Source organism: Mus caroli, unplaced genomic scaffold (genome assembly GCF_978045245.1).
Source record: "Mus caroli unplaced genomic scaffold, Mus_caroli_1 scaffold_7, whole genome shotgun sequence".
In the NCBI taxonomy this organism is placed as follows: Eukaryota; Metazoa; Chordata; class Mammalia; order Rodentia; family Muridae; genus Mus; species Mus caroli.
Window position 1 is genome coordinate 137,180,241 of NW_028227262.1, and position 27,857 is coordinate 137,208,097.

A 27,857-nucleotide genomic window follows, 5' to 3' on the forward strand; every position below is an offset into this window, starting at 1 on the left:
AATTATAAAAATGATCACAAGAATTTGGTTTGGAATAGTAACAATAACTTTATACATACTGTTAAGTATGTATGCATGTGTGTACATTTAATGAGTAGTGAACAGAAAAAGTAGATTCCATCCCTCAGTGTGTCAAAATCATTTATAGATCTCCTTCCTTATCATTTTTAATAACTTTTGGTTGAAAGTTGATTTTATTTATTATTAGAATGGATACTCCAGCTTGTTTCTTGGGACCATTTGCTTGGAAAATTATTTTGAGCCCTTTACTCTGAGGTAGTGTCTGTATTTTTCCCTGAGGTGTATTTCCTGTATGCAACAAAATCCTGGGTTCTGTTTACATATCCAGTTTGTGTGTCTATGTTGTTTTATTGGGGAACTGAGTCCATTGATGTTAATAGATATTAAGGGATAGTGATTGTGGCTTCCTGTTACTTTGTTGCTAGCGATGGAATTATATTTGTGTGGCTATCATCTTTTCAGATTGTTGGAAGAAGATTAATTTCTTGGTTTTTCTAGGGTGCAGTTTCTCTTCTTGTGTTGGAGTTTTCTGTCTGTTATCCTTTGTAGGGCTGAATTTGTGGAAAGATACTGTGTAAATTTGGTTTTGTCATGGAATATCTTGTTTTCTCCATCTATGTTAATTGAGAGTTTTACTGGGTATAGTAGCATGGGTTGGCATTTGTGTTTTCTTAGGATCTGTATAACATCTGCCCAGGATTTTCTAGCATTCATAATCTCTGGGGAGAAGTTTGGTGTAATTCTGATAGGTCTGCCTTTATATGATACTTGAACTTTTTCCCTTACTGCTTTTAATATTCTTTTTTTGTTTTGTGGATTTGATGTTTTGACTATTATGGGACAGGAGGAATTTCTTTTCTGGTCCAATCTATTTGGAATTCTGTAGGCTTCTTGTATGTTTTGGGGCATCTCTTTCTTTAGGTTAGAGAAGTTTTTTTCTATAATTTTATTGAAGATATTTACTGGCCCTTCAAATTGGGATTTTTCGTTCCCTCCTATACCTATTATTCTTAGGTTTAGTCTTCACATTGTGTCCTGGATTTTCTGGGTGTTTTTAGTTAGGAGCTTTTTGGATTTTGCATTTTCTTTGGCTGTTGTATCAATGTTTTCTATGTTATCTTCTGCACCGAGATTCTCTCTTCTATGTCTTGTATTCTTTTGGTGATGCTCACATCTATAACTCCTTACCTCTTTCCTAGGTTTTCTACTCCAGAGTTGTCTCCTTTTGTGATTTCTTTATTGTTTCTACTTCCATTTTGAGATCCTGGAAGATTTTGTTCAATTCCTTCACTTGTCTGGCTGTGTTTTCCTGTAATTCTTTAAGGGATTTTTGTGTTTTCTCTTTAAGGGTTTCTACTGTTTACCTGTGTTCTCCTATATTTCTTTCAAGGAGTTATTTATGTCCTTCTTAAAGTTCTCTATGGCTCTGCTCGGGTTCCTCTTGGGCCAGGAATTTGAGCAGAATTGCTGGTCTCACCTGTGTTCTCAGGTATGTCAGCACTCCTGGCAGACCAGTTCTCTCCAGAAGTAATTTGGATATGGAGAGCTGTGGCACAGGGTCAACTCTAGGTGCAGATGGAAACTAGAAGGGGAAACATTTTTCTAAAAGGCATATCTCAACTTTGGAGCTTGCTTGAGGTCTCCTCACAGCACCTAACAGCATCACTCAAGGCAGGACACAAAAAAATCATTCAAGCCTGCACAGCTAAAAGAAAGAAAGAAAGAAAGAAAGAAAGAAAGAAAGAAAGAAAGAAAGAAAGAAAGAAACAAAGAAAGAAAGAAACAAAGAAAGAAAGAAACAAAGAAACAAAGGAAGATTTTGTATCTCATAAATAAAAGTCCTAAACTCTTCATCCACCCAGTTGTGTAGTTTTCTGTTGGATCCAGAAGATAGGAAGAGCTAAGAATTCCTTAACAGAATTGAAATATGTGAGCTGCAATTTTTTCTTCATTATCTAGAATATTTGTTTTCATTATCTTTTAATTTTGATATGTGTTGAGTTGTTTCTGAATTCCAATTTGGACAGGCTGATCAAGTTTTTCTTTATAGATATATGAATGTATTCCTAGGAGACTCAACCTTGTTTCTGAAAATACTCAGTAACCATGGTTTGGTTTGATGTAGCTTTCTATTTAAATTGTCAAACTGCTTTGTGTATTTGGCATTACCTCCATACATTTTTATATATCAGAAAAAAATCCTTATAAATATTAAATAATAGTTAGATGAACTGAGGTTTTTAAAAACACATTTGTTGTTTATAATGTGGAAGACAATAGCCTTCATAAAGTTGTGGTTTTTAATCTGAAATATCCCCAGAATAATAGCTCATGTGCTAACTATATGGCCCCTATCTTGTGGCACTGTTTTGGAAGGTGGTGGAACCTAGCATAAAGGGGATAACCCAGCATGCATTTAGGTGGTCTCAGACCCTCTATCACTGTTAGCCTGTTGTCTACCATGAATAAGTGTTTTGCTCGCCTCAGGCTCCATGTCATTGACTAACTTGCCACAGAAAGTAATGATTCCAAGGAACCACGGAACTAAATTTCTGAATCCATAAGACAAAGGAAATCATTCTTCCCTTCACATGGCTTCTCTTGGGTGATTGTCACAACAATGAAGACATGGCACAGAGACAAATGAATAAAATACCAAGATTAACTAGTAACCATTGCACTGTAGGTATACAGACTGAAAAGATGGATTTCAACTGCTTGGCTATGACACTTGGCCTAATCTTTAGGTTTCAACTTTTCAATCTTTCATATGTTGTCTCTCTCAGAAGGTAGTGAAGACAGTTTTAGAAATGTTTATCAGGGGTGGTTAATTCTTTGAATTCTGCTTGCAAGACTTTTCAGGAAGATCAGTCTCCTGCATTTATATGGGACTCTTTCTCGTTTTCATTCATGAAGAGTACCTTACCATACAATACTGCTCAGACTCCACTGTGTTCCCCATCATCCATGTGTAGTTAGACTCTATTAATTCAAGATTTGTATTAATCAGCTGACACCAATTCTATATTCTCATACTCAGTATGTGTTTATGTAATATGTGTAATCTAAGTCACTTTTCTTATGAATTTTGGCAAGATCACAATGTCAAGTATATTTCTATATTTTTCACATAACTTACCTGTTAAAACCATAGATTGGTTCATACATTGTAAGTTTCTAAAAAACAATCACTACAGTGACTGTTCTGATAAAGTAACACACACACCTTTAATCCTGGTTTGAGTTCAGCCTGGTCTACAAAGTGAGAATGCAATATATATATATATGTGTGTATGTGTGTGTGTATGTATATATATATATATATATATATATATATATGTGTGTGTGTGTGTGTGTGTATGTGTGTGTATGTATATATATGTATATATGTGTATGTGTGTATATATATACATGTATATATATATGTGTATATACACATATATGTATATATACACATATATATTTATATATGTATGTGCATGTATATATGCATGCATATATGAATGTACATAGGTATAGTATATCATTTTGTACCATATATATATATATATATATATATATATATTTCATATATGTTTTATTTTTGTAGCCATGAAAAATGTATCCAAAAGATATGTAGAAAATAATATGGTAAAGATTATTTAAGTGTTTGATCTTGAGAACTTAACCATACATGATTATAATGGCAATTTTTTCTAAGCTGTATAAACCTACTAAGCCATGTTCTTTAGAAATATATAAATAAGATAGATTCACTAGAAAGATTATACCAAGGGAAGCGTATAGTGGAATTCTTTAGAATATAGCAGGTATGAATACACGCTTGATCAGGAGAAGGACAGAGAGCCATTACTGGGTATGATGTAAGTCACAGCAATGTGATGGGAAGACTGGTTGTCATGTTCAGGGAACATGAAAACTATAAGAATCTTAAACAACAACCAATCATGGTAACTAAAACCTTAAAAATTAACTACTCTGGATTTAGGCTCGAGAGGAAGTAGATAGGAATTTGGAGGAATAAAGAGGATATAGTTATGAGGAAAGAATCTATTTTTGATAAGAGGGAAAAATAGCCACCCCATAATCCCTCATCCACAAAGGATCCTACTTGGTTCTTTGAGGCACTAACTGATCTAGCACCTACAATATGTTTTAGTGTGTTACAAGGAGGGATAATACAGAATAGCCAGGGATTTGTGTGTCATCACAAGGAAAATAAGTTCTATGATGCAGCTACTTTTGAGCACAAGGTTTTTTGTTTTTTTTTTTAAGATAGCTTTATTAAGTTGATAGATTATAATAAATGTGACTGATTTGGGTAATTGTATTGATTGCTCTTAAAGAAGTCCATAATATATTACTTCTCTTATTTGAGGCTATAATTCTTGTTGATCAGTTCAGTGCAGCAGTATTGGAGCAAGTCAAAGATGTACTGACTTTCTTATCTTGAAGATGCCCCAGAGAGGACAATAATTGACTGTAGTTCTGCACAGCTATTTCAACTCATACAGCTTCTTAAATTCCAAGTTAATTATCTGGTCCATAAATAATATACTATGGAGCATTATAGTTAGCCAGTGTCTTCATGCCTCTTTTGATCACTGTGAGTGAATTATCCTAACTTATGATATCCCTTTCAACCAATGAAGGGCTGATAAAGCAGGAGATAAGATGCTTCGTGGTTATGCCCTCAACACAATAAATAAATAAATAAATAAATAAATAAATCCAAAAGATTATTATACCACAAATCTAAGTTCTAAAAAATAACCATGTCACTTAATAGTATGTGACAAATTAGCATTTTCTTCATTTACTTACCATTTTATTATCTTTGCAAATCTAATGATAGAAAATCAACTTATGCTATGAGTCTAGTACAATGGTATTTACCAGTAAAGTACCTTTGTACAAGTCTATTTGTAAGTAGAATTACAAAAATATGTTTAGCATGTTATTCCAAGTTAATTAGAACACAGTGGAGCTAAGAATGAGCCTTATTCATCCCCACAGTGGTGTGAGAGGGATGCCATCCCCTCTTTGGACAGATGATGAAATTAGTCACAGTATTATTACATCAAACAAGGTTGACCAAATGTGTGGCAGACATTGTGCTAGCTACTTTGTTGAAAAAATAAAATGTTTTTCTCCTTTTTAAATTTATTTTTAAATTCACGTTGTATCCAATCACAGCCTCCCCCCCCCCCTGTCTTCCCAATCCTACCCCTACAAATCTCCCTATTGCCTCTTCCTTTTATTCCTCAGAGAAGAGGTAACCCCTTTGGGTACTACCCTACCCTGGAGCATCTAGTACTAGCAGGTCTAGGCACATCCTTTCCCAACCAGGTTCTCCAAGTAAGGGGAAGGGTATCCAGGAACTGAGACAAAGACAGTTCTTGTTCAATTTGTTAGAGGAACCATGTAAACAACAAGCTTCATGTTTGCTACAAATATGTAGGAGATCTAATTCCAGCACCTACATGCTCTCTGGTTGGTAGCCCAGTATCTGTGAGACCCCGTGGTTACAAGATATATGGGTCTTCTTCTGGTATCCTTGACCATTCCAACTTGCTCACTCTGTCCCCCACTCTTCCACATGACACCCCGGGGCCTGGAGACTCTGAATCTGCTGGATGAAGCCTCTCCAGAGACAGAAATTCTAGTTTCCTGTCTGCAGGCATGGAAGAGTATGATTAATAGTGTCAGGGGTTAGCTCTCTCCCAGGGGTTGGGTCTTAAATTAAAGCAATCATTGATTGGCTGTTCCCCCGGTCTCTGCTCCATCTTTATCCCTAAGCATCTGTAGGCAAGACAAGTTTTGGGTTAAAGGTGTTGTGGATGGATTAATGCCCCCCTCCCAACTCTGGAAATCCTGCCTGACACCAAGAAGAAGCCATTTCAGTATGAATATCCCCCTCTGATCAGAATCTAAGATAGGGTCACCCCCATAGACTCTCCTATCCCAGCCTCTAGCTTATCACTAGAGATGCCTTCCCACCCAGATTTCAATTCTCAACTCATTTCTTTCCACACTTGATTACTCTCCCTGGTTCCTTCTTACTCTCCTACCTAGTTCCCTCTCTCTATCTACCTCAGATGAATATTTAGTTTCCCCTTCTGAGAAAATTCACACATCCTCCCTTGGGACCTCCTTATTACCTACTTTCTTTGTGCCTGTGAATTGTAGAATGGTTATTCTGTACTTTATGGCTAATGTACACTTATAAGTGAGCACATACCATGTATGTATTTTGGGCTCGGGGTTAGCAGCCAATTAGCTAAAAACAAAGAGAATATTCAAGTAAGACAACTAAAGGAGATCAAGGGAGATACAAATTGGAAAAGGATAAGTCAAAGTATCACAATTTGTGGATGATATTCTAGTTGTATACATAAGTGACCCAAAAAAAATTCTACCAGAGAACTACAGCTTATAAACACATTCAAGAAAGTGTCTGCATACAAAATTAACTCAAAGAAAGTGAGTAGACCTCCTGTGTCAATGTTCAAAAGGAGGAAGGTGGGTCTTGGTACAGGAAATTTATCCAACTATTCAAGGCTAGTTAAATAATGGAACCCAGAGAACCTACTATCTATATTTTACTAACCTAGTTTTAAATTCATTCTGACAATCTATTATTACACCTGCAAATAAATATAGTCCTCACCCCTCAGCAGGAAACATTTTCTTGCCAACACATGAAAACAATTGCAGAAAACTACAATCAATTGAAATGCAAATTTGTGGATCCCGGTTAGGTTACAAAAAATGGATCTATAACATATTTCCCACACCTAAAGCTCAAGGATTATTGTGGAAGAAGGGGTGTGAAGATTGCAAAAGTAGAAGGAACAGGAAGTTTGCTGGCAAAATTTTTGTCTCCTATGAATGTCAGAAACAACATTCATGAGGTCTCACCATCATGGCTGCCTAAACATGACCTGAACAAAGGAAACAGCATGCTAACTTGGAACAGCAGAGCTCATGAGGGCTCAATACTAAATAAAGAATTACAGGCAACTAGGGAATACTGAAAGTTTAACTGCTTAAAATAAACAAAGCAAAAGGGACTGTGACATTCAGAAAGACACAATCACAGCATGAAAAGGCAAAAATCAAGTACTAACTTCAGTTGATAGATATGAAGAAATTACTTTCCACTCCTTTCTTCTAAAAAGACATAGGATTTCGATCTTCACATCAAATGATGTATATAAAAAGCATACACTAAAAATCTAGCAAAGCAGTTGACATTAACAATAGCAAAAGTCAACAGACCATCATGTTGAAACTTGCAGATCTTAAACATGCCTCTTTTCCTTCTTAACACAAGAGTTCTTAGCCAGGTCAGCAATGATTGTTATATCTTGCTTACTTAGGGACCAAATGATATCATAGGACCTGAAATTCAAACAAGGAAATTCAGTTAAAATTCCATTTAGGCCTCAGCATTCATCATTTATTCATAAGTCATGTTATTTGCTACACTTGGTTAGGATAGATTCTAACTTAAAAAAAAAAAAAGCCAATAGAGCTCATAATGATCACATTAAAGCCTGGATTACAAATTTGAAGACAACAGAAGGATGGGCCCATTGAATTCAAAGACACTTGACCCCTTTTGTGGTGGTCTTGTAAGGGATTTGAAATAATAACAAAATTGAGAAAGGTGACAGAGAGGATATCATTGTGAGAAACTCATGGCATAAAACAAAGATAGAAGAAAAATCACTTAATATTGTAAAAAACTATGTTGGTTAGTGATATTTAAATATCAACAGGTAAGTATATAACTGCATAAACAGGAAGCTAGAGATACTTTTCATATCATGAATTGCATAAAGAAGTTGTCAAGTAAAAATTGCATCAATAATGAGAGCAGATACAGAGTCCCACAGCCACATATTAGGCAGAGCTTCGGAATCCTACAGAGGACAGGGAGGACGAACTGGAGGTTCCAGAGAGAACAAGAATATCAGAAAACATGGCCCACAGAATCAACTGACTGGGACTCAAGTGGGTCACAGAAATCATAGAGCCTGTATGGGTCTGACCTAGGTCCTCTGCATATATGTTTTGGTTCTGTAGCTTGGTGTGATTGTGGGATTCCTAAGAGTGGAAACTGGGGCTGTCTCTGACTCTTTCACCTCTTTGGGGCCCTTTTCCTCCTACAGGGCTGCCTCCAGCCTTGACATAAGAATGTACCTGGTCTTCTTCTAGCTTGTTACACTTTATTTGGTTGATATCTTTGGGAGGCCTGTTCTTATCTGAGGGGAGGGTAAAGTGGGTGAATCTGGATGAAATGAGGGGTGAAGGAGAGGGATATGTGGAGAGAGGAAGGGAAGGGAAATTGCATTCTCTTGGATATGTAATATACAAGAGAAGAATAAATAAAAAGGAATAAAAGAAGTGTATTTTATACAGTTACAATGGGGAGAGACTGAAATCAAACTGGCAGAAACAAAAGACTAAGAATGTTTTAAGCATGAGGGTGGGCTAATGGGAAGGTACCAGAGAGCCCTGGGAAGAGCTTTGATCAATGGAATCTGACTCTCAGAATGAGCTGTTTCTGAGTTTCAGTGCTTTGCCCTATGGGCCATCTGTATTTGCATACCACCACACAAGGCAGTTAGATATCATCCCACCTCATAGAGGTGGGAGACCAGGGCACTATTGTAACATTTAGGGAGGATGGTTCTCAGCTGCTGCAAAATGATAATTTTCTGAGAGAGAAGGATTGGAAATTATCAGATAAGATATAGAATTGGGATACTTGTTAACTATCAACTTCAGGTTCAAAGATTGCTGTCACTCCACAGGACACTACAAAATAATCGAGAGAGAAGTAGACAGACGGTGTACTAAAAATTACCCCCTCAGTCTAAGAAAGGCTCAGTTTAACAGAAAAAAAAAATGGAGTCATTATTATTACATAAGTTATAAAATTTTAACTGCCTTATTCAAAATAATGTTTTTTTTTACCCTTACCACCAACATATCTATCAATCATATTGTCTAGTGGGATATATGTTAAACTCCATAGCTATTAATGGCAGTATTTCGGAAATCAGAGTCATAAAGATAGAATGAGCCCTGTTGCCTCAGATATTATTCTAATGAACCTTTGTAAAGAAGTCCAATGACTTAAGACTGTACATACTGGTGGCTGTTAACACATAAATGCATTTTGAAGTAGGAGCTATTAAAACGTTAGAACATTTTCAATTGACTTCTGATTTTCTGTCTCATTTTTCAAATATGTGACTGAAAGAGCGTGCAGTATAACGACACTCCTTACTCTCAGCTAGACAAAATTAGCTTGGGTTTGTTTGTGTAATGGTTGTCAAAAGTGGTCTGGTCAGTAACCTTCCTCCCCTCAATGTCCAATGCAAAACTTACGATTTTTATAAATTTATGAGGATTGCCAATAGATTCTATGGCAAATAGCAGAAACATTTGTAACTAGGGAACCCAGTTTATAATAAAGTCAGAGTCTAAACTTGTAACACCCTTCTCCTACCCCATTTTCTCATAGTTTCCTTGCTTCTCCTTGTTCTTTATTAAGAGTAATACTTTCCCTTTCTCTGGCCTTTTGTTTATCTCATTTCATTTGTTCATAAAATATTAATTAAATGTTCTGTTGGTAACTTGTCTTATCACTGTGTACAAAACGCATCACAAAACAACCTGAAGGACAGAATTAATTCTTTGGGCTCACAATTTTAGGGATTTAAATCCATGCTCTTTTATTCTACTAATTCAGGGCTGATTATGAGGCTGAATACCACATCACAAGGAGAAAGGGGCTGTTTGCTTTAGGGTGGACAGGAAGCAGAGAAGAACTGCAGATAGCTTACAGTCCCAAAGACATGCCTTTCCCTGGGTCACACGGTTCCTCAATCCAGATACCATCTCCTAATGTAGCTCCCCCTGCTGGGGACTAATCATTCAGTCATAAGCCTGTGGGGAAGCATTTCCTATTCAAATGGTAAATGTTAGTTTTTAAGTAACTTCTACAGTCTGGGGGCAAAAAGACAGACTGTTTTTATACTGTAAAGCAAGCAGCTCTTTAGCTGGAGACTCACAGAGATTGCTGCTGACTTTGAATCAGGTTGATATACCTTCTTATGTCTACACATGCTCCATCGTATCTCCATTCTTCCCTTTCGCCCATATGGCCATTTTCAGCAAGGCATGGTGATTCTATTCTATCATTTATATTTCCTTGCTATTTCCAATAGAAAAAAATAATTTTCAAAACAGAGAAATGTGGATTGTTGTATAAAAACAACTTCTCTGGCTGACTCAAAAGCATTTGTAGACATATCTGTGAATTGGTTCATGAAAACATTGATATAGCCCTCTACCACTGTTTGTAAATCATTTCAGAATTGAACAAGTAATCAGAAAGTCAACATAATTTTATGATGTTCTTCATTGTACATTAATATTATAATTATAAAACTCACTTATAAGAAGACACTGTACTTTCAGTAATGATCTTGATTTTTATGTCTATGCTTCTGAAAGATTTAAAAAATCATTTATTTGATGATTTATGTGTCTGTTTATAGGTTTATATTTTTCTATAGTTTTAACATTTCACCATGTCCTTTTTTCATTTCATTTTTAATTAATAGTTTATAAAAATAGTCTGATTTTACTGGACACCTGCCTTTTTAAAAATCACTCATTGAGATGGACTTAATAAAAATAAACCATTGGTGGTCATGTGTTTCCCAGGAGAAGAAGTGGACAGACAGCTCTGCAGAGATGCAATCTTTCCTATCCCTGTGGCCTGTGATGCTCCATGCCCGAAGGACTGTGTGCTCAGTGCATGGTCCTCGTGGTCCTCCTGTTCACATACCTGCTCTGGGAAAACCACAGAAGGGAAACAGACCCGAGCCCGGTCAATTTTGGCCTATGCAGGTGAAGAAGGTAAGGTCTCCATTCTCAGATGTGACTGTTTTCTAGAAATTGATGATAATTTACATTGTGTATCCTGTTTAAGATGACATTTTATGAAAATGGGTTGACAGAAATCCAGCAGTGAATGATATTTAATATCTCCCTGTGTAGTTTGATTCTCTTCTTAATAATTAATCTTGAAAATGGATCTTTAAAAGAGGGTTTAAACAAAGGGTTTTTTAAAAAGCATCTGAGTTTTTTCCCCTATTCACCTAATAATTCAGGGTCTTTCTACTTCAAAGTATGCAAAGGAAAAACAAAGAAACAAAAAACAATACATCAAGAAATGGGTTCAAAAAAAAATCCAACCATTTCATTGTTTTTCTTATATTTCAGTAGTTGGTTTTATCCTTTGGCACTGTAATATCTCATAAAATTATCACATATGAGTAATAAAAACGTTTTATTTATTTATTTTTATTGGATATTTTCTTTATTTCAAATGATATCTCTTCTCCTGGTTTCTGCCTCAGAAACTCCCTATCCCCGCCCTGCTTCTATGAGGGTATTCCCCCACCCACCGCTCATGCCTCCCCACCCTGGCATTCCTGTATACTGGGTCATTGAGCCTTCACAGGACCAAGGGCCTCTCCTCCCATTGATGACCAAAAGCACCATTCTCTACTACATATGGGGCTTGAGCCATGGGTCCCTCCTTGTGTACTCTTTGGTGGGTGGTTTAGTCCCTGGGAGCTCTGGGGGATCTGGTTGGTTGTCATTGTTGTTCTTCCTATGGGGTCACAAACCCCTTCAGCTCCTTCAGTCATTTCTCTAACTCCTAGATTTGGGTCCCTGTACTCAGTTCAATGGTTATTTTTCACTTTTAGCATGGCTATTGCTTGTCTGACACTGTGTGTGTCTTCTACCATTCATATTCTTGAGCACAGGCTCTGAGACTCACAGGACTGGAGCTTGGATTCACCCTAAGGGTGAATAAGGCATTGTCACAGATCACAGCTCACCTGCAAACTTTATTTCCAAGAAATACAGACACTAGTCTCCTCTGAGCTGCTTTGCAAATGCTAATCTGTCCTCTGTGTGACTGAGTAAGACAAGGTCACACTTTTGTTTTTTTGTAAAGGAGGAGGGTAGGGGGAAGAACACAGGAGCCAAATTCTTTCATAACAAGGTGCACTCTCTCTGTGCAATGAGATTGCAGCACTGCAGCATCCCACACTAAATGACCTTTCTTCACATTTAGGGCAGAGAGGTCACAATGTCTCTTTATAATAAGCATACATACCTATGAATCCCTGAAATTAACTGGATTTTATTGATTATGTTATTTCTGCCCCTTTTTGTTGTTATTTTCAAGTGATTTACTGATAATAACTCCTAATCCTGTTTAGTCATATTTGCTATTACTTTACACAGTAACTATGAATTCTGTAATTACCTTGGCTTCAATACACAAGTCCAACATATAACATATAGTAAGCAACAATATGGGAAAATTCTTAATTTTTATAGTGTCTTCAAGTATTTCCCACTACAAATATAACTGCAAAGAAAATAGAAAACCTTTTAAAAAGTAGAAACTTTAGAGAGAGAAAAAAAAAAAACAAAACACTTTTCTGTGTTTTCAAGATCAATCCCAGTTTGAATAGACTACCTTCAGACTTCAAACTCTATCAGCTCAGGTTACATCTTGGGTTTCATTAAAATTAGATCTGTGGTCACCCTGCTTCCTGTAAACCCATTACACTCTGCAGACATTTGCTCCGTGACTAGTAATGAGTGACTTTTCACCCCCCATGAGCCACATAGCAAGGATTTTGCTGAGTCTGTAAAACTGCAACAGATCATTATGTCTGTAGATGGGACAGTTCATACTTAAAGGTCTGGAATGTTTTAAAGGCAGGAATTCATAGTTAGTATTTGATGCATATCACCCACTTAATTTCAAAGGGTGAGACTTCAATAATTTTTAATTAAGTCTAGTAGCTGCATCATAAGCCAGTCACCCTGGCCAGGGTGTAGATGTTTGAGTAGCATACTGTAAGTGAATGGACCTAAACAAGTAGAAAGCAGACTGGAATTTCTGTAAGTAAACATCTTACTCTTTGTCTCTGTCAATGACATTTACAAAAACCAGTATGACTGTGAAACACTTAAGAAAGATCTCATCTGCAAATTAAATGACTGTAGTACCTGTTATTTGCTGGAGATGAAAAAACATTTTATTTTATGGGGAATGAGATTGCTACAATACTGAATTTTTCAATGTGGTTTCTATTTTCTTTTGAGAAAACTACACCTATAGAAGTCTTAAATTGTGTTTTCTTATGAATGATATTTCACACAAGTAGGTATTTTATTAGTCTACCAACATTTGACCATGGAATATATCACAGATTTTTTAATGGAAAACACTGTGATAACTGTATAGAAAAAACACAAAATAAAATTGATACGTAGTATTTTGAGATGAGATTATATAATGTTCTAAAAACATCCATGCACAGAGCAAGTGCATGGGTATGGTAGTCCTTGTAGTGCAGCAAAAAGTCAGGCATGTGTGCTAGGAACTGAAACACAGCTTTGTGTTCTGCCTGTGAGCTACCTTCCCAGTCCCAGGTCTTGGCTTCTAATTCTATCTTATGATAACCATAACTTACTGAAATTCTAGGCCAGAAGGTGGCCTTATCTTCAAGGAATCTTACCAATGTAACAAAATAGAATCCTTCAGAAAAGAAATTATATTTTTGTGACTTGTCAAACAGTAACCTATAACTTCAATAGATTACATTGAAAAAATGGAGAGATTTTATAGGAAACTTATTAAATGTAGCTACGCCAAGAAGACAAGGGGCCTAACCTTTAGCCAGTTTTTCTGGTCATTAACACAAATGAGGGCTAAACAGGGCAAAAGTTAATGGATAGTCAAGAGGTACACATAGTTAAACCCTTGACAAGACATCAGTCTGGTTTATAATGATCCCAGTCTGCTCTGGTAAGATCCTGAAAAAGTCCTTATTTTGTGAAGTACCACCACCATCACTATCTAGAGATGATTGCTTTTATTTTTGTGGCAGTTATCCTCTCTCTGCCCTGGAGTATTTGCTTCCAGTTAGGGAGAGGCAGTCCCATCTCTGGGGGTCCCATATGGAAGGAGTCATGCTCTAGTAAGGGGAGCTGGAGAGATAGTTCGGCAGTTAAGAGCACTTACTACTCTTCCAGAGGACCAGAGTTCCTGGCGTCCACATTGGACACTTCATAACTACCTGTAACTCTACCTCTAGAGAAACTGCAACTTCCCGCTGATCCCCCCAGGCACCAACACATGATGATATGCACACATACAGGCACACACATATACATTAAAAAGAGAGAAGTCTTTAAAACAAAGACATCTTGCTTAATCTAGTTATTCAAGTAATTGTGAGTAATAGAAACTCCAAATCTCGTCTCCTCACGGTTCTGCAATAACAACATGGCATCACTTCTGGGATACCTTGTCAGAATTATATGCATAGAATCTTACAAAGCATCAGAAAATCATTACATAATTAAATAGAGTGGACATGAAATCTCCAGAATTGCCTATTAAAATTAGGAAAGTAGAGAAGAAACATTTCCAATTATAGGAGACAAACAATTAACAAGACACCTAAATGTGATACTTGATTCTGAAGTAAATCCTATTTGTGAATAGTTGGAAGTTTGGATGGGGCTGAGGGTACTAGATGTAGTTATGTATGGGGGATGTCTTACTTATAGGAGGTGTACATCAAATTGTCCAGAGTACTGAATCTCATTCATCAGTTTCTTACAAATGGTCGAGGAAAATAATTCTGTGCTACAATTATGAAGTTAACTCAAAAGAATTTAAAAGAAAATATAAAAATGAAAATAGCTTGTTTATATTTTCTTTCCATATAATATTAGATAACTTTATACAGCATAGTATCAGAAATACACAGAAAACATCTGTAAAGCAATTCATACTGAAATATTATTAGGAATCCAAGTCACAAGTGGAAGCGTCATGACCTGAACATAGAAAAAAGTTGACTGGAATTCTTCAACTTAAACTAGGTAAAGGAAGAGTTTGCTGAAGAGAGCTCTGTGAGGAAGTGTGTGCCCTGCAAAGATGAGGGCCATCCCCAACACTCATGAAAAGGAATGTAGGTGTTGTGGAGTTAGCCAGTATCCCAGAGATAGGGCAACAGAGTCAGATGGATGTCCGTGGCCTACTAGATCATCATCACCTAAGCATTGAGCATTAGTCTCAGTGAAAGCTTGTCCCAAAGACGAGGTAGACTGCTCTGGAGGAAGATAGACAGACAGACAGACAGACAGACAGACAGACAGACAGACACATGAGAAGGGACTTGAGACCATCCAGGGGTCAGATTTTTTACTTCTTGTTTTCTACTCACATAAAAGTTCAACAAACTTCATTTGTGAAACTAACAGTGATGTGCATGTATCCTCCTCACTAGTGAAAAGTGAGAAAATATTTGTTTGCAAAGTTCAAAGTGACCTGATATAACTTCCTGAGACAAATGTCAGCGTGCCTTTATATGTGTCACGTGCAGAGAATAGATGCAGATTGAAGCAGAATTAGGCCAATTTTCTCAAATAATTAGAAGCCTTCGGAAACCATACTTTACAGTGAAAAACATGGAAGAAGTAATAGTTCTATTTTCTGAACTGTAATATTTTCATGTTTTACAGTTTAGTGATTTTGATTATTAGAGCCACAGAGCAGCTGTGTTTCTTAGAGAATTCAAACAAACCACAGATCCAGGATATGTGTGGATGTGAACATCAGTTGATGTCTCTAAGTAGACGGTATCATGTCGTCATCCCCTTGCTTCTGAGGATGTGAGAAAGCTGCACAATAAGGACTCTCCTTCCCACTTCTGCTAATGAGCTTTAGGATTCAGTTCCCTTAAGGTGTGTCCTGGACCCACTCATCTTGATGCCAGCAGTGGTCAGTCAAGAGAGGGCTTATGCTGCAACAGAAGGTGACAGTAGAAGCACAGACGTCACTTGTTCCTAATGCACACCCCATCCCCTTCCTTATCTTACACACATTTACTTTCTCATATGAATGCTACACTCTAACATTCAACATGACCTTCCCAAGGTCATGTCTGGGTGAACTCTTTTGTATTTATTTTGACTTTTGCTTAGATAAAATGATCTCTTCTTTCTCATCTCAGAAACTTCTTTTATTCTAGTTCTTCTTAGTTCATCTAAATGCATCCTTCCTCCAGTCCTTTTAAGTCTCTAAAACACAATGAATCTTACTTCTGTCGACCTTTATCATATTACATCTCATATAATTCTGACATTACTTGTAGAATGCTCCTCTCGTGTATGTTTGTCTCACTCACTCTACCCCTCCTGCTTCTCTTCCTCACCAATCACAAAATCCTTGACTGTAGTGAACTACTTCTAATCCCTCTGGTGTCCCATGAAGCACCACACTTAAATGTTGTACATTATATTCCACATGTAGATATCCAGTTACCATATTATATAGGGCTCTTTTTAAATCTATCCTATCAGTTGTAAATACATCAATACCACAAACAGCAATTCCATGACTGACAATGTGTGTTATAAAAAGCTTTTGCAAGGCTGCTGTGGGTAAGAATAGTTATGCTTTATTTGATATAGTCTGATTGTTTTCTGTGTATATAGAGCATATGTGTGTGTTATATGTACACGGGTATTTGCACATAACTTGATTTTTTTCTGTGTATATAAAGCAGATGTGTGTGTGTGTGGGGGGGGGGGTTATGTGGATGTGTGAGGCTATGCATGTATATGGAAACCTAAAGAAGATGTCAAGTCTCCTGCATTATCACTATTTTTATATGATTGTGGTGGTCTTTTCATAAAACTGGGTCTGGGCTGGTGGCCTGGCCTAGCCACCTAGCCACCCTCTTATCTCAGTTTCTTGCCTCACAATGCTGAAGTTGCTGAATCATGCAGCCAAACACAGTATTTCATATCAATTCTGTAATTTGAATTCAAGCCCTCACATTAACTGCAAGTATCTGTATTTTTTGAGTCATCTTCCTAGCCCAGTGCATCTGGTTTTAATATAGCAGTTTTATCTAAGAGCTGGCACATTTATATGTACACAAAAGTTTGTTTCTTCCCTTTTATTGAAAATAGATTTTTCTCAACCTTTGCCTCTCGCAGCTCCTTCCACCTCCTCTCTAAATGTTTATTTATGGAATGGAATTTCTTTCATGTCCAGTAAAGTCTTTCCTGTTGCCACAATGATAGAAGATCTAAGTAGCAGTTTGAGTGTAAAGCATTTTACACATAAGAGGACGTTTTCACACTTATTGCTAATTTTGTCATAGTTCACATTTTATAACTTTCCATGGCTGTGGAAATGCTCCCAAAGGGAATATTATATCTTCCCATAAATAATAGATATCTTCAACATTATATTTATCAGTTTTTCTAACATAAAATTGTTCCCCAACCAATGAAGTGATGCTACAATGACTGCTTCTCCAAACTAGACTTTCAAACTTGCAATATTATAATAATTAAGACCACACTGGGGCTTATCTGTGCCAGGATCCTACATCAGATTCAAACTGCTGATGTGGCTTTAATGTGGATTAGGGCAAGAAAATAAATAGCCTTTATGTCTATAAACTTAACAAGCTATCTTGCAGTTTCTCGACATATGCTGATGGTGTAGAAGTTTATTTTTTTTTCTCTTATCATTTTTCCTACAAAGCCAACCAGTCAATTCAAGTGTCAAAAGCAATTTAGAACTTTAAAATCAGTTTCAACAGGATACTTATTCTTATAAAGAAAACAGTGTAGGTACAGAAATTTAATGTTTGATCAGCAATTTTACGATTGCATATGAAGAAACTGTTAAATAAGTGTATATAATCATTGTATGATTATATAGCATATAATAATATCTGTATGATTATGTGCATTTGTTAATGTTGCATACATCTAGCACCCAGAGGAAGGCTCTCTAGGCATGCTCACTTATTTCTTCTCCCCAATCCAACTAGCACGGTTCAGAATTCAGTGTATTCAACTCCTAAACTTACTTCCCTGGGCTGCCAAGGTCACCCAGCTGTATGATAGCAGACAGCACATAACATGTGACAGATGTCTTCACCTTCGTGAAGAAGGGACACTAATGAAAATGTTCAGAACAGGCAAGTCTGATGTTGAAACCACATTCAACAGTGCATAAATGACTCTAAATTGTTATTAACAAACTGCCAATTGATTAAACTTCTGATCAGAGGGAAGTTTGCAAATATAGCTTTGTCATCCCTGGAGAGCATCTCTGTTGTTGCCACTAGAATCAAATCATCAATGAAATGAGTAATGAAATTCACTAAGCCCCGCCTTTAATAATACGTTAAAAGAATATATGATCTTCCTAAATTGCTTATTAATACAGTGGCCACATCATTTCAAATGCTTGCATTTACATACCCAATAATTTTTATTCATGTGACAGTTGTAAATTCAGATTAAGACTCCACCTCTCGAGTTCATACCATAGGGTTGACACATAAATGAATTCAGAATGTTAACCTTCTCACCACAGTCCACTAATTAAAGATGTGTCTATCATACCTTTAACATCCTCAGCACTATTTCTTTGTACCTTGAATGCATTCTTGAAATGCATCAGCAAAGCAAAAATTATGACATACTTGCCACCACTTATAGTGATAGTGAGCATTGCTGTTCTAACTGTAAATAATAGTCTCAAATATGTGAAAGGGGATGCAATCAAAACCAGCTAAATAATACTTGAGGAAAAAGCAAATGCTAGTTATTTGATTAAGGGTTTTAATATATCCTGTGGTGTCATTAAAAATCCAATAGGACTGGGGATCTGTCTCCATGATAGAAGCCTTGCCTAGCACGTGAAGAAGGTCATGTATTCCTTTCCTGGGGACTAACAGGAAAAGAATGTAACCGCATCAAAATCTACAGGCAGGCATTAGTATCCTAGAAGAGAATTCTGTCAATTACAATAGACAGCTTTTTTATTTGTTATATGTATGGGCTGGGGCAGGTGGTTAACATTTGAGTGCTGTCCTAAAGCACTAGATCCCCTGGAGCTGGAGTTATAGGCAGGTGTGAGCCTCTTGATATAGGAACTGAGAACCAAATTTGGATCTCAATATATGCTCTTAATGGCTGAAATATCTCTCCAGATCCTAGGATATATCTTTATAAAATACGTTAGGTATATAAGATGTCTAAGTGGGTAAGGCACTTGCCCCCAAGTCTGATGACCTGACTTCAATCTGGGCCCCATATGGTGAAAAAGAGGACTGAATTCCCTGATGTTGCCTTTGGCCTATGCTATGGCATGTGCATGTCCCTTCCTGATACCCTCAAACATGCAAACACACAAATAAATATATAATAATTTTAATTAAAACTATCCGCTATTGCCAATACCTTTGGTGTCACAAATGATGATACTTATAGAGAATACAAATTTTAATGTGAATGAGTTCAAACTGACTCAAGGAATCTTAAACTTCTCTATTCTCTGAATAGAGAAGTTTAAAACTATCTTTTCTTGTACAATTTTCAAAAGTATAATACAAAACAAAGATGGATTTAAGTCATAGAAAGCTGTTTAAATAATTATGCAAAAATTAGCCTTAAGCAGAAAGTATCGTTTGGTACTTTAATTTTAAACCATTTTTTCCTTTGGAATATATAAAGTGAAGGTGAACTGAACAGCCAATGACATCATAAATTTGAACAAATATTACTACCTTATCAATTTTTATTAATACTCCAGAAGACCCTAAGCTCTTACCCAGTTTTAACAGACTCACTTGCTACCACCCTAAACACTAATACATTCAAGCAAGCAGTATTTAAAACTTTAGATTATGACTTTCAGTTTAGAAAATGATACTTGCAAACTCATTCAGACATTCTTATCCATGGCTTGAAGTTGTCTGCTGCTTGTGGTTAACAATACTATGGGTTTCCTAGCACCTGATGTTGGGTTTCTTTCAAGAACAATGGCTTCTCCTTAATGTCCTGGATTTTCTTCACTATCTAATATATATTCTGTATGCTTTGTATTTTATGCTAGAGCCTGCAAAAGAGTAGTTTGCCCTTTTGAAGTAGAGTTCTGGTTCCATGCTATGGGCCTACTAAGTGGTAATCATCATTGTTATCAGCCATGCAAATTCCTGGGGGAACAAAGAATGATGAAGTTCCTGTTGGCTTTCCATCTAATCTGTTGTCATTGTCACTTTTGTAGGTGGAATTCGCTGCCCTAACATCAGTGCTTTGCAAGAGGTGCGCAGCTGCAATGAGCATCCTTGCACTGTGTACCACTGGCAGACTGGTCCCTGGGGTCAGTGTATAGAGGACACATCGGTGTCATCCTTCAATACGACCACAACATGGAATGGGGAGGCCTCATGTTCTGTGGGCATGCAGACACGAAAAGTCATCTGTGTGCGAGTCAACGTGGGCCAAGTGGGACCTAAGAAGTAAGGACTTGAGAATGACAGTAGTAAATCTTGCAGTTAGCCACACAGAGGACTGGCTGGCCTCTGCTTGCTTCATTAAATGGAGTTTTCTGGTGCTTGTCATACTTTTCCTCATAATAAGATATGTTTGCTTTCAGTGTTAGTTGCTGATAAAGCTGTAACTACTTCTGAGTCTTGTACCTAGGATCCATAAATTCTGTAGAAACCTTTCTATCTGATCACCACTTCCAATTCTCTTGTAGCACAGTCTGCTTTTATTAAGCTATTGAGGTAAAGAAAGAGGTGCTTGCTCTAGGCTTGTCTGATCAATAATGACAGGAAACAAAGTCCTAGCTGTGGAGGTGATCTGTGACCTACTGTATATCCCTAGGCTTGGAGGTTGACAATCTATTTAACTGAGTAAAAGCCATCTTATGATCTGACTTCCATTTGCTCACACAATACTATAGCATTGATAGTAAGGCCAAACATATTTTTCTGTGGTAAAACCAGTAACTGTTTACTTTTAATAGAGAAACTTGGGACAAGATAGCTGTTATAATTAGTAGAAAATTCATCAGTTTCTTATGGGTTAAGAAGATGGTAACAAGGAAAAAAAGAAACAGACTTGAGGTGTTAAGAGTGCCTTATGCTAATGATAAGCAAAAAATGAGTAATGATATAAAGAGGATGATAATCAATTCTTATAGAAAAATTAAGATATTTTCTAAAAAAAAAATACTCATTTCAGGGGGACATGCTATTTAATTTTTTAAACAACATAGCTTTCTTAGTAATTCAAATGTCCTTAACCATATGGAACATAAACAGTAGAACCAACATGTTTGGCATAGTTCTCACTATGGCCTTGTGTTTCCCAAATTATTAGCTTTGATTTTCAAAGTCAACTGAAAAGATTATATAATGAAATGGTATGTTCTTCAGAGCCTTTAGCTCTTCGGCAATGTTGTGGATACATACAAAGCATCCAGGTTACTCTCTCTTCTTCTTATCCTCTTTTAGCAACTTCACAATTCCATTGCATACCCTTCTCCCTATCTGCACTTTTCCAGAGACAAGACTTTAAGTTTTGTTTTAGGAAATTTTCCAAGGGGATGAGAATTATTTATCTGACATATGGAAAACTCCAGCGGTTATAAACAAGAGACCCATTAAGCACTTTTATCTGGCTAGCATTCCAGTTATTAGAGATGTTTAGCTTCATGGTGTAGTTATTTATGTCATTTGATATTTCAGAACATATTAGAAAATGTATACCAAAGAGACCATTCTTCACACTTCATCTTGTAACCCCCAAATCAATATGTTAATGGAAATTATACCCAGGTTGTTATTAATTTGACTCAGGAAATTAATTTGCAATGCACTAAAATACAATGGTGCTAACAGCAGCGGGGGTAAAAGTTCCATGTCTGGAGGAGCCTGGATCTTGCTGAGATTAGAACAGAGATAGAAGTGCTGCTCACTCGACCAGAATGAGCAATGTTATACTGATTTGTGAAGGCTTCCTCTATCTGTTTGCAGGCCTTTCCAAAGTTGCAACTTAGAGCTACTACAAAATAAAATACTGTTCCGGGGTTAAGGGTGTATATGTGACCAAGGACCTCTGTGTAAAAGATCTGATGGATCTAGTCTCATGAGGTCATGCAGTAAGATGTGTGTCCTGATGCATCATATCAGACAACCACAGTAATCCAGCAAAAACTTACGATGTGGCTACAGCTGTTTTTCAATGATCTAGATGCATCCATTGATTTGTTAGATCATGTCGGTTTCCTTTGCCCTTAAAACGGTAGGAAATTAAATCAAACATATTTAAGTTCAAAAGAGAATGTTATTGCCCTTCTCCTTAAGTCCTAGGTTAAATTCAGTGAATGCTTTCCAATGAAACCATTTGAAACAGAAATGCAAATAGGAACCTTGTTTTAAACTCTTCTTAATAAAATAGATTACTGGGAGATGGCAAAATCAATGCTATTGATCTTATCTATCCTCCCAAGTAACAAACTTCAACTCCCATCGCATCTGTTTAATTTGACCTTGAGTAAGATTGGGAGGGGGAGGAATCAATTCTTTGATTTAAACCACACATGCTAAATACAAACAGTTCCCGGGGACGGCAGCATGTTGACTGAAACAATTGCCTCACCGAAGGAAGTCGGAATTCATTTTATTGGATGCAGTCTAGGCTGTATAATTTATCTTCATGTGTTCATTTGGTGACTTTGTTGTTGGTAATTTTGCTCTCCACAGTTAGCCAAGTATCTTGCTGTGGCCATTTCCAAACTAAAAGAATATGTGGAGGGTCAATGACAACACTGTAAATTTCATTGATTTATTTCGGGCTACATATTTGAAGAGGCGGCAGTTGAGTAATGGCCTCCCGTTGTTAAAGTTATAAAATGCCTCATTTAAAAGAATTGCTTTCAATGATAATTACTGACCAGTGGCTCCATAATCCCAAAAGAATTCTTTGAATGTTTTTAAATTAAATTATAAGTCCAGTCTTATAAAATTCTTAATTGTAAAATCACATCAATTTCTGTGATTCATACTTAAATATTTTTCCTGCCCAGTGTTCTAAAGACTCAAATTTTTACGATAGAAAAGAGCATCATATCTGTGTGTGAGGAAGGACATGTAGGCAACTAATTACAAAATATGTTGAAAATGAAGTGTCAGTAAATGCTATAAAAATCATTTGAAACAAATGGTGTTAACTATTTTACTAACTCACAATTTAGTTCTTTAAAGGTGACTGATATGCAACTGAGTCTGACGGCAGACACCTGTAATCTAGGCACTTAGGAAGCAGAGGCAGGTGGATCTCTGAGTTTGAGGCCAACCTAGTTCATAGTGAGTTTCTGGTCAGCCAGCACTACATAGAAGGATCCTGCCACAAAAAATGAAAATAAAAAAAAAAGAATGAGAGAGAGGGGAAGAGAGAGGGAGACACACACACACACACACACACACACACACAGAGAGAGAGAGAGAGAGAGAGAGAGAGAGAGAGAGAGAGAGAGAGAGAGAGCAAACAATCTTGATGGGCTATGTTCAATTCCAGAACCACCAACTAACCACTGTCACAAGTCCATGCCCACATACATTCTATACACACACATGCATACATACACAGGATTGTAATACTACTATTAATAATTGTTATTAAGATATATTTGTCATGATAGTTTTTGTCCTGTTATGAAATATTTAGCTACAGATACAGGAATTGAATCCTAACATGGGTAATTTGAAATCTCACAATTTTTTATTATGTATATTAGAAACTACATATTTACTAGTAGAAAGATTATCCTAAGGGAAGGATAAGGAAATTATATTTCTTCTAGAGAGCATGAATGTCATTAAGTCTACATATTTGTATGAGTACTCTCATGGAGGTATCATTGGAGAGAATTAAGTTAGCTGAGTGGCGCTTCATAAAAGCAGCCTTGAAAGCTGAATAACAGAAGCTCATGAGCTGACTGGAATTCATATAGCAACGTAAATTGGAAGGAAATTACGATACTTGGTTTTGTGGCTTGCTAAAGGCTGACTAATTTCTTTGCTTGTTCCAGGTGTCCTGAAAGCCTTCGGCCTGAAACAGTGAGACCCTGCTTGCTTCCTTGTCGGAAGGACTGTATCATGACCCCATACAGTGACTGGACTCCATGTCCCTCTTCATGCAGAGAAGGTACAGAGGACTGATTATGGAGGTTCTTCACCTAGAGCCCTTATTCAGCAGGATGTCTGACTTCGGGAGGAGCAATGTTTGTGATTCTTACACAGAGCCTTGTTGCCCTGGCTTTTCCTGAACATCAAATCATTCTGATTTCTCCCTAGAAATAATAATATGTTAGACTACCTGACAGGCAGTAAGTTTTTAGCCAAAAACTCCCTTGAACTTTCATTATATGCCTCAGATTGAAATGATTCTAGATCTTATTAATAAATCTTATCTTTCATAAATCTTGAAAGAATATATACTGGTCTTCTGAAGTTTTAAGAGAGTTTCCAGTGCCCACCAGCACACATGGCTTCTAAACTACTTACAGGCAAGAAATAGCCTGAGACCAAGTTTGCTAAGGATTCAATTATGTGGCCCAGGGATGGGAATAAAGCAAAGAGAAAAATGGCCAAGCTGTCTCCCTGCCAACACTTAATGTGCCATGAGGCATTTCCAAGACTCTTTCTTCACTGCCAGGTTTGGTTTTTTGGCTTTTGTGATGTGCAAAGACTTTTTATTATCAAGGAAGATCCCGTAATAAATCTTTCATTTCCCTTCAGGACATGGTTCTTTGGCTTTCCCTCTGAGAGGAATTTTCACACTTTCCCTCCCACTTACGCCACAGTAACAGCACATTTTCTCCGTGTGAAAGATAACATTGCTTTCTGTTTTCCTGTGTGCTCTCTAAACACACTCCTGTTCATGCATCTTGCTTCCCATGGGAGATTTGCAATTAAGAGTTCATTTCTAGCCGGGCGTGGTGGCGCACGCCTTTAATCCCAGCACTCGGGAGGAGAGGCAGGTGGATTTCTGAGTTCGAGGCCAGCCTGGTCTACAAAGTGAGTTCCAGGACAGCCAGGGCTACACAGAGAAACCCTGTCTCGAAAAACCAAAAAAAGAGTTAATCTCTAGCTTAATGACCTTTTTAACTAGCTGAATTTTATTTTAAACCATTTAATATTCTAAATGTCATAATTGATTATTTTGCAAAATATCATTGTGTATAGTTGAGACATAAGTTTGGGTGGGGAATTTTGTTTGTGCCTGGTGAGATAGGACCTCAGTCTGTAGAGCAGGCTCGCATAGTCCTTAGAATCGTCCTGCCTAATGGGTCAGTTTCTGGAATTAGAGGTGTATATAACCACATCTGGGAAATTTATTTTTGTGTTTTATATAGTATATTGAAATATTACATCAAATTAAGCTGCTAATGGAGCAAGAAGATATTTTTAATTTACTTTTTTCTTTTTGGTAAGCTCTTAGCTTTGGGGTGAGAAAGGGTGACTGACATTAATTTGTTGTATTTGTTGTGGTTGTTTGTTTGTTTATTTGTTTGGGGAGACAGTCACTTACTCCATGTTGGCCTTGAACTTACTAACTGGGTGAAGATGATCTTAGAGTTTTCATGTTCCTGGTCTTACTTCCCAAGGGTTGAAATGACAGATACATTGCACATGGGGTTTTTTTGTTAGTGTGCTGTTGAAGGTCAAGCCCATTAGCTGTTCTGACATGTGAACTATAACTCCCACTCACATTAGCTTTTGCAAAAAGAGTAGTGGTTCAATAAACATTAATTTAACTGTAGAAAGGAGAAAAAATGTTAGTAACATGAATTTTATAAAAAACAATGCCGTTTTCTGATTTTTTAAAAATAGATTTTAAGATCTTATTTCTTTATTTTCCTAAAAGTCCCAGAAAATCTGATATTGTTGGTTTGGTCCTTAACAAGTAACATACTTTACTCTTTAGTCTGTGGACTCCGATGCCATTGGTTCTGTTCTTTACCTCAGTGAGGAAGGCTATACATTACACCATATTACATTACATGTAACACCTGGTGGGTTTGTTGGTTTGTTTGTTTGGATTCAGGTTTTGGCTTAGGCTATAATAGTTACCTGCTCCTGGAGGATAGGCATGGCACCCTTGCCTGTGCTCACTGTGTGGCAAGCCCTTTAGTTGGGTATGTTGGGAGCAGTCTTTCTGAGAAATTGCTGGGAAATGCATTTAATCACAATAGAGTAAAACTTTCTTAGAAAATTTGAACTGAATATAAATAATTAGGAGTTTCTTAATCAGGTTATTATTTTCAGTGCTTCAACACTTCATTAAAAGCAATCATTCATCTTTCACTCTGTAGTGTTTTCCAAGTAACATAATATTTCCAAATATATGGTTTCTGCAGTTAACAAGATCACATTCTGAAGGTACAAGATGTGTGAGGTTACTAGTTTTCAAATCCTTTTATTTGTAGAAAGAAAGAATCATAACTGAGCATGGGGCTCAGTCAAAGAATCAAGGTAGAGAGTAAAGAGAAGTAACTTTGAGAAACAACAAACACGCTAATAATCTATGGTAGAATGTTTAGGCAGTATCCAATTATCATTTAGCCATGCACTTAAAAAGAAATTCCTTGACATGAATGTCAGTGTAACTTAATTCATATTTAGCAACCTTAATGTGAAAAAAATTAAAAAAAAAATAATTGGCTTTCAGCAGGGTCAAGACTGTTCCAAGACAATGCAAGAGAAGAGAGATAGGATACCAAGGAGAGCTATGAATACTTCTGATATTGGTTGAGTTAAGATGGAAATGAGGTAAAAAAAATCAACAATAGATCATGACAAAGTACTATAAAAATATATGTCAGCCCCACCGAACTTGAAGTATTTTATTAAGATATTAGGTGAACTTTCACGTTGGAAAATGGTCAGTATATAAAATGTTTGTACATGAAAATATGGAAGTACAGATGGCTATAACACTGCCTTAACAGAAGACCAAGTAACTGATATGATACAGAGAATGCCATGCAGTGAATGGAGGCATAATAATTTTCAATGCAGTGTCTAGAATGGGATGAACTTGTTACTATCAAGGGAAGGGAAATGAAAGTGGAGCTGAGGTAGAAAGAGAAAGGATTGTAGTGAAGGCTATGTCAAGGGGACTAATTTGTGAAGTATCTTGAACTCTACTGCTACAAGGTAGATCAATGGGAGATAAGGTTAATGCCAGAAGCTTAGGATAGCTTGAGAATGGTAAAGGTAGAAGAAAGGATGAAGAGGGGGGACCACTAATTACAACTAACCAGCATTTGTCAAAGGAAGTGTTGAAGATTTTAATGAAGAAATTGAAGATGAGAAATCAGGTTTATTCCAAATAAATGTATGGATAGAAAGGTCAGAGGGCAGAGAGAAATGAGAAATGGTAATAGGTTATATCTGTGGACAGCGCTATGGATCCAAATGATAATGAAGGAACACTTGGGAGCTGCGTTGTTATAATATGAGGTATGGTGGGTTTAATTATGTTGATCACTTGGTCATATATAGTTAATTATTCCACTAGGTGACAGTTCTTTCTTGAAGCTTCTGTAGTGACAATGACCCTTCTGTATAAGAATGCAGTGGAAACAAGGGTTTCCATTTAGTGATGGATGCAATAGATAGAAATCTACTTGGCTGGGCAAAGACTCCCTCACTCACTTGGACAGCAAACTAGCTCTATCTGATATCAGTGAAAGTTATATGCTAAGTCTTCTAGAAGAAAATATTTTCAAAGATCATAATCCTTGGCTCTTAGATTTAAAAGTAATAACCAAAAAAATGTGTATTGAAGAAATAAAAGGGGCTGGGTAATGAAAGAGA

General features: G+C 36.8%; 1 protein-coding gene across 1 annotated transcript in view; it reads left to right on the forward strand.

Moving 5' to 3' along the window:
• Positions 1-27,857, forward strand: part of Thsd7a (thrombospondin type 1 domain containing 7A) — a 420,538-nt gene that overhangs the window by 307,440 nt on the left and 85,241 nt on the right. Inside the window, exons 7-9 of the mRNA XM_085840819.1 lie at positions 10,768-10,962; positions 20,249-20,483; positions 24,065-24,180. Of these exons, the coding sequence (XP_085696945.1) occupies positions 10,768-10,962; positions 20,249-20,483; positions 24,065-24,180 (546 nt within the window). The remainder of the gene's footprint in view (positions 1-10,767; positions 10,963-20,248; positions 20,484-24,064; positions 24,181-27,857) is intronic.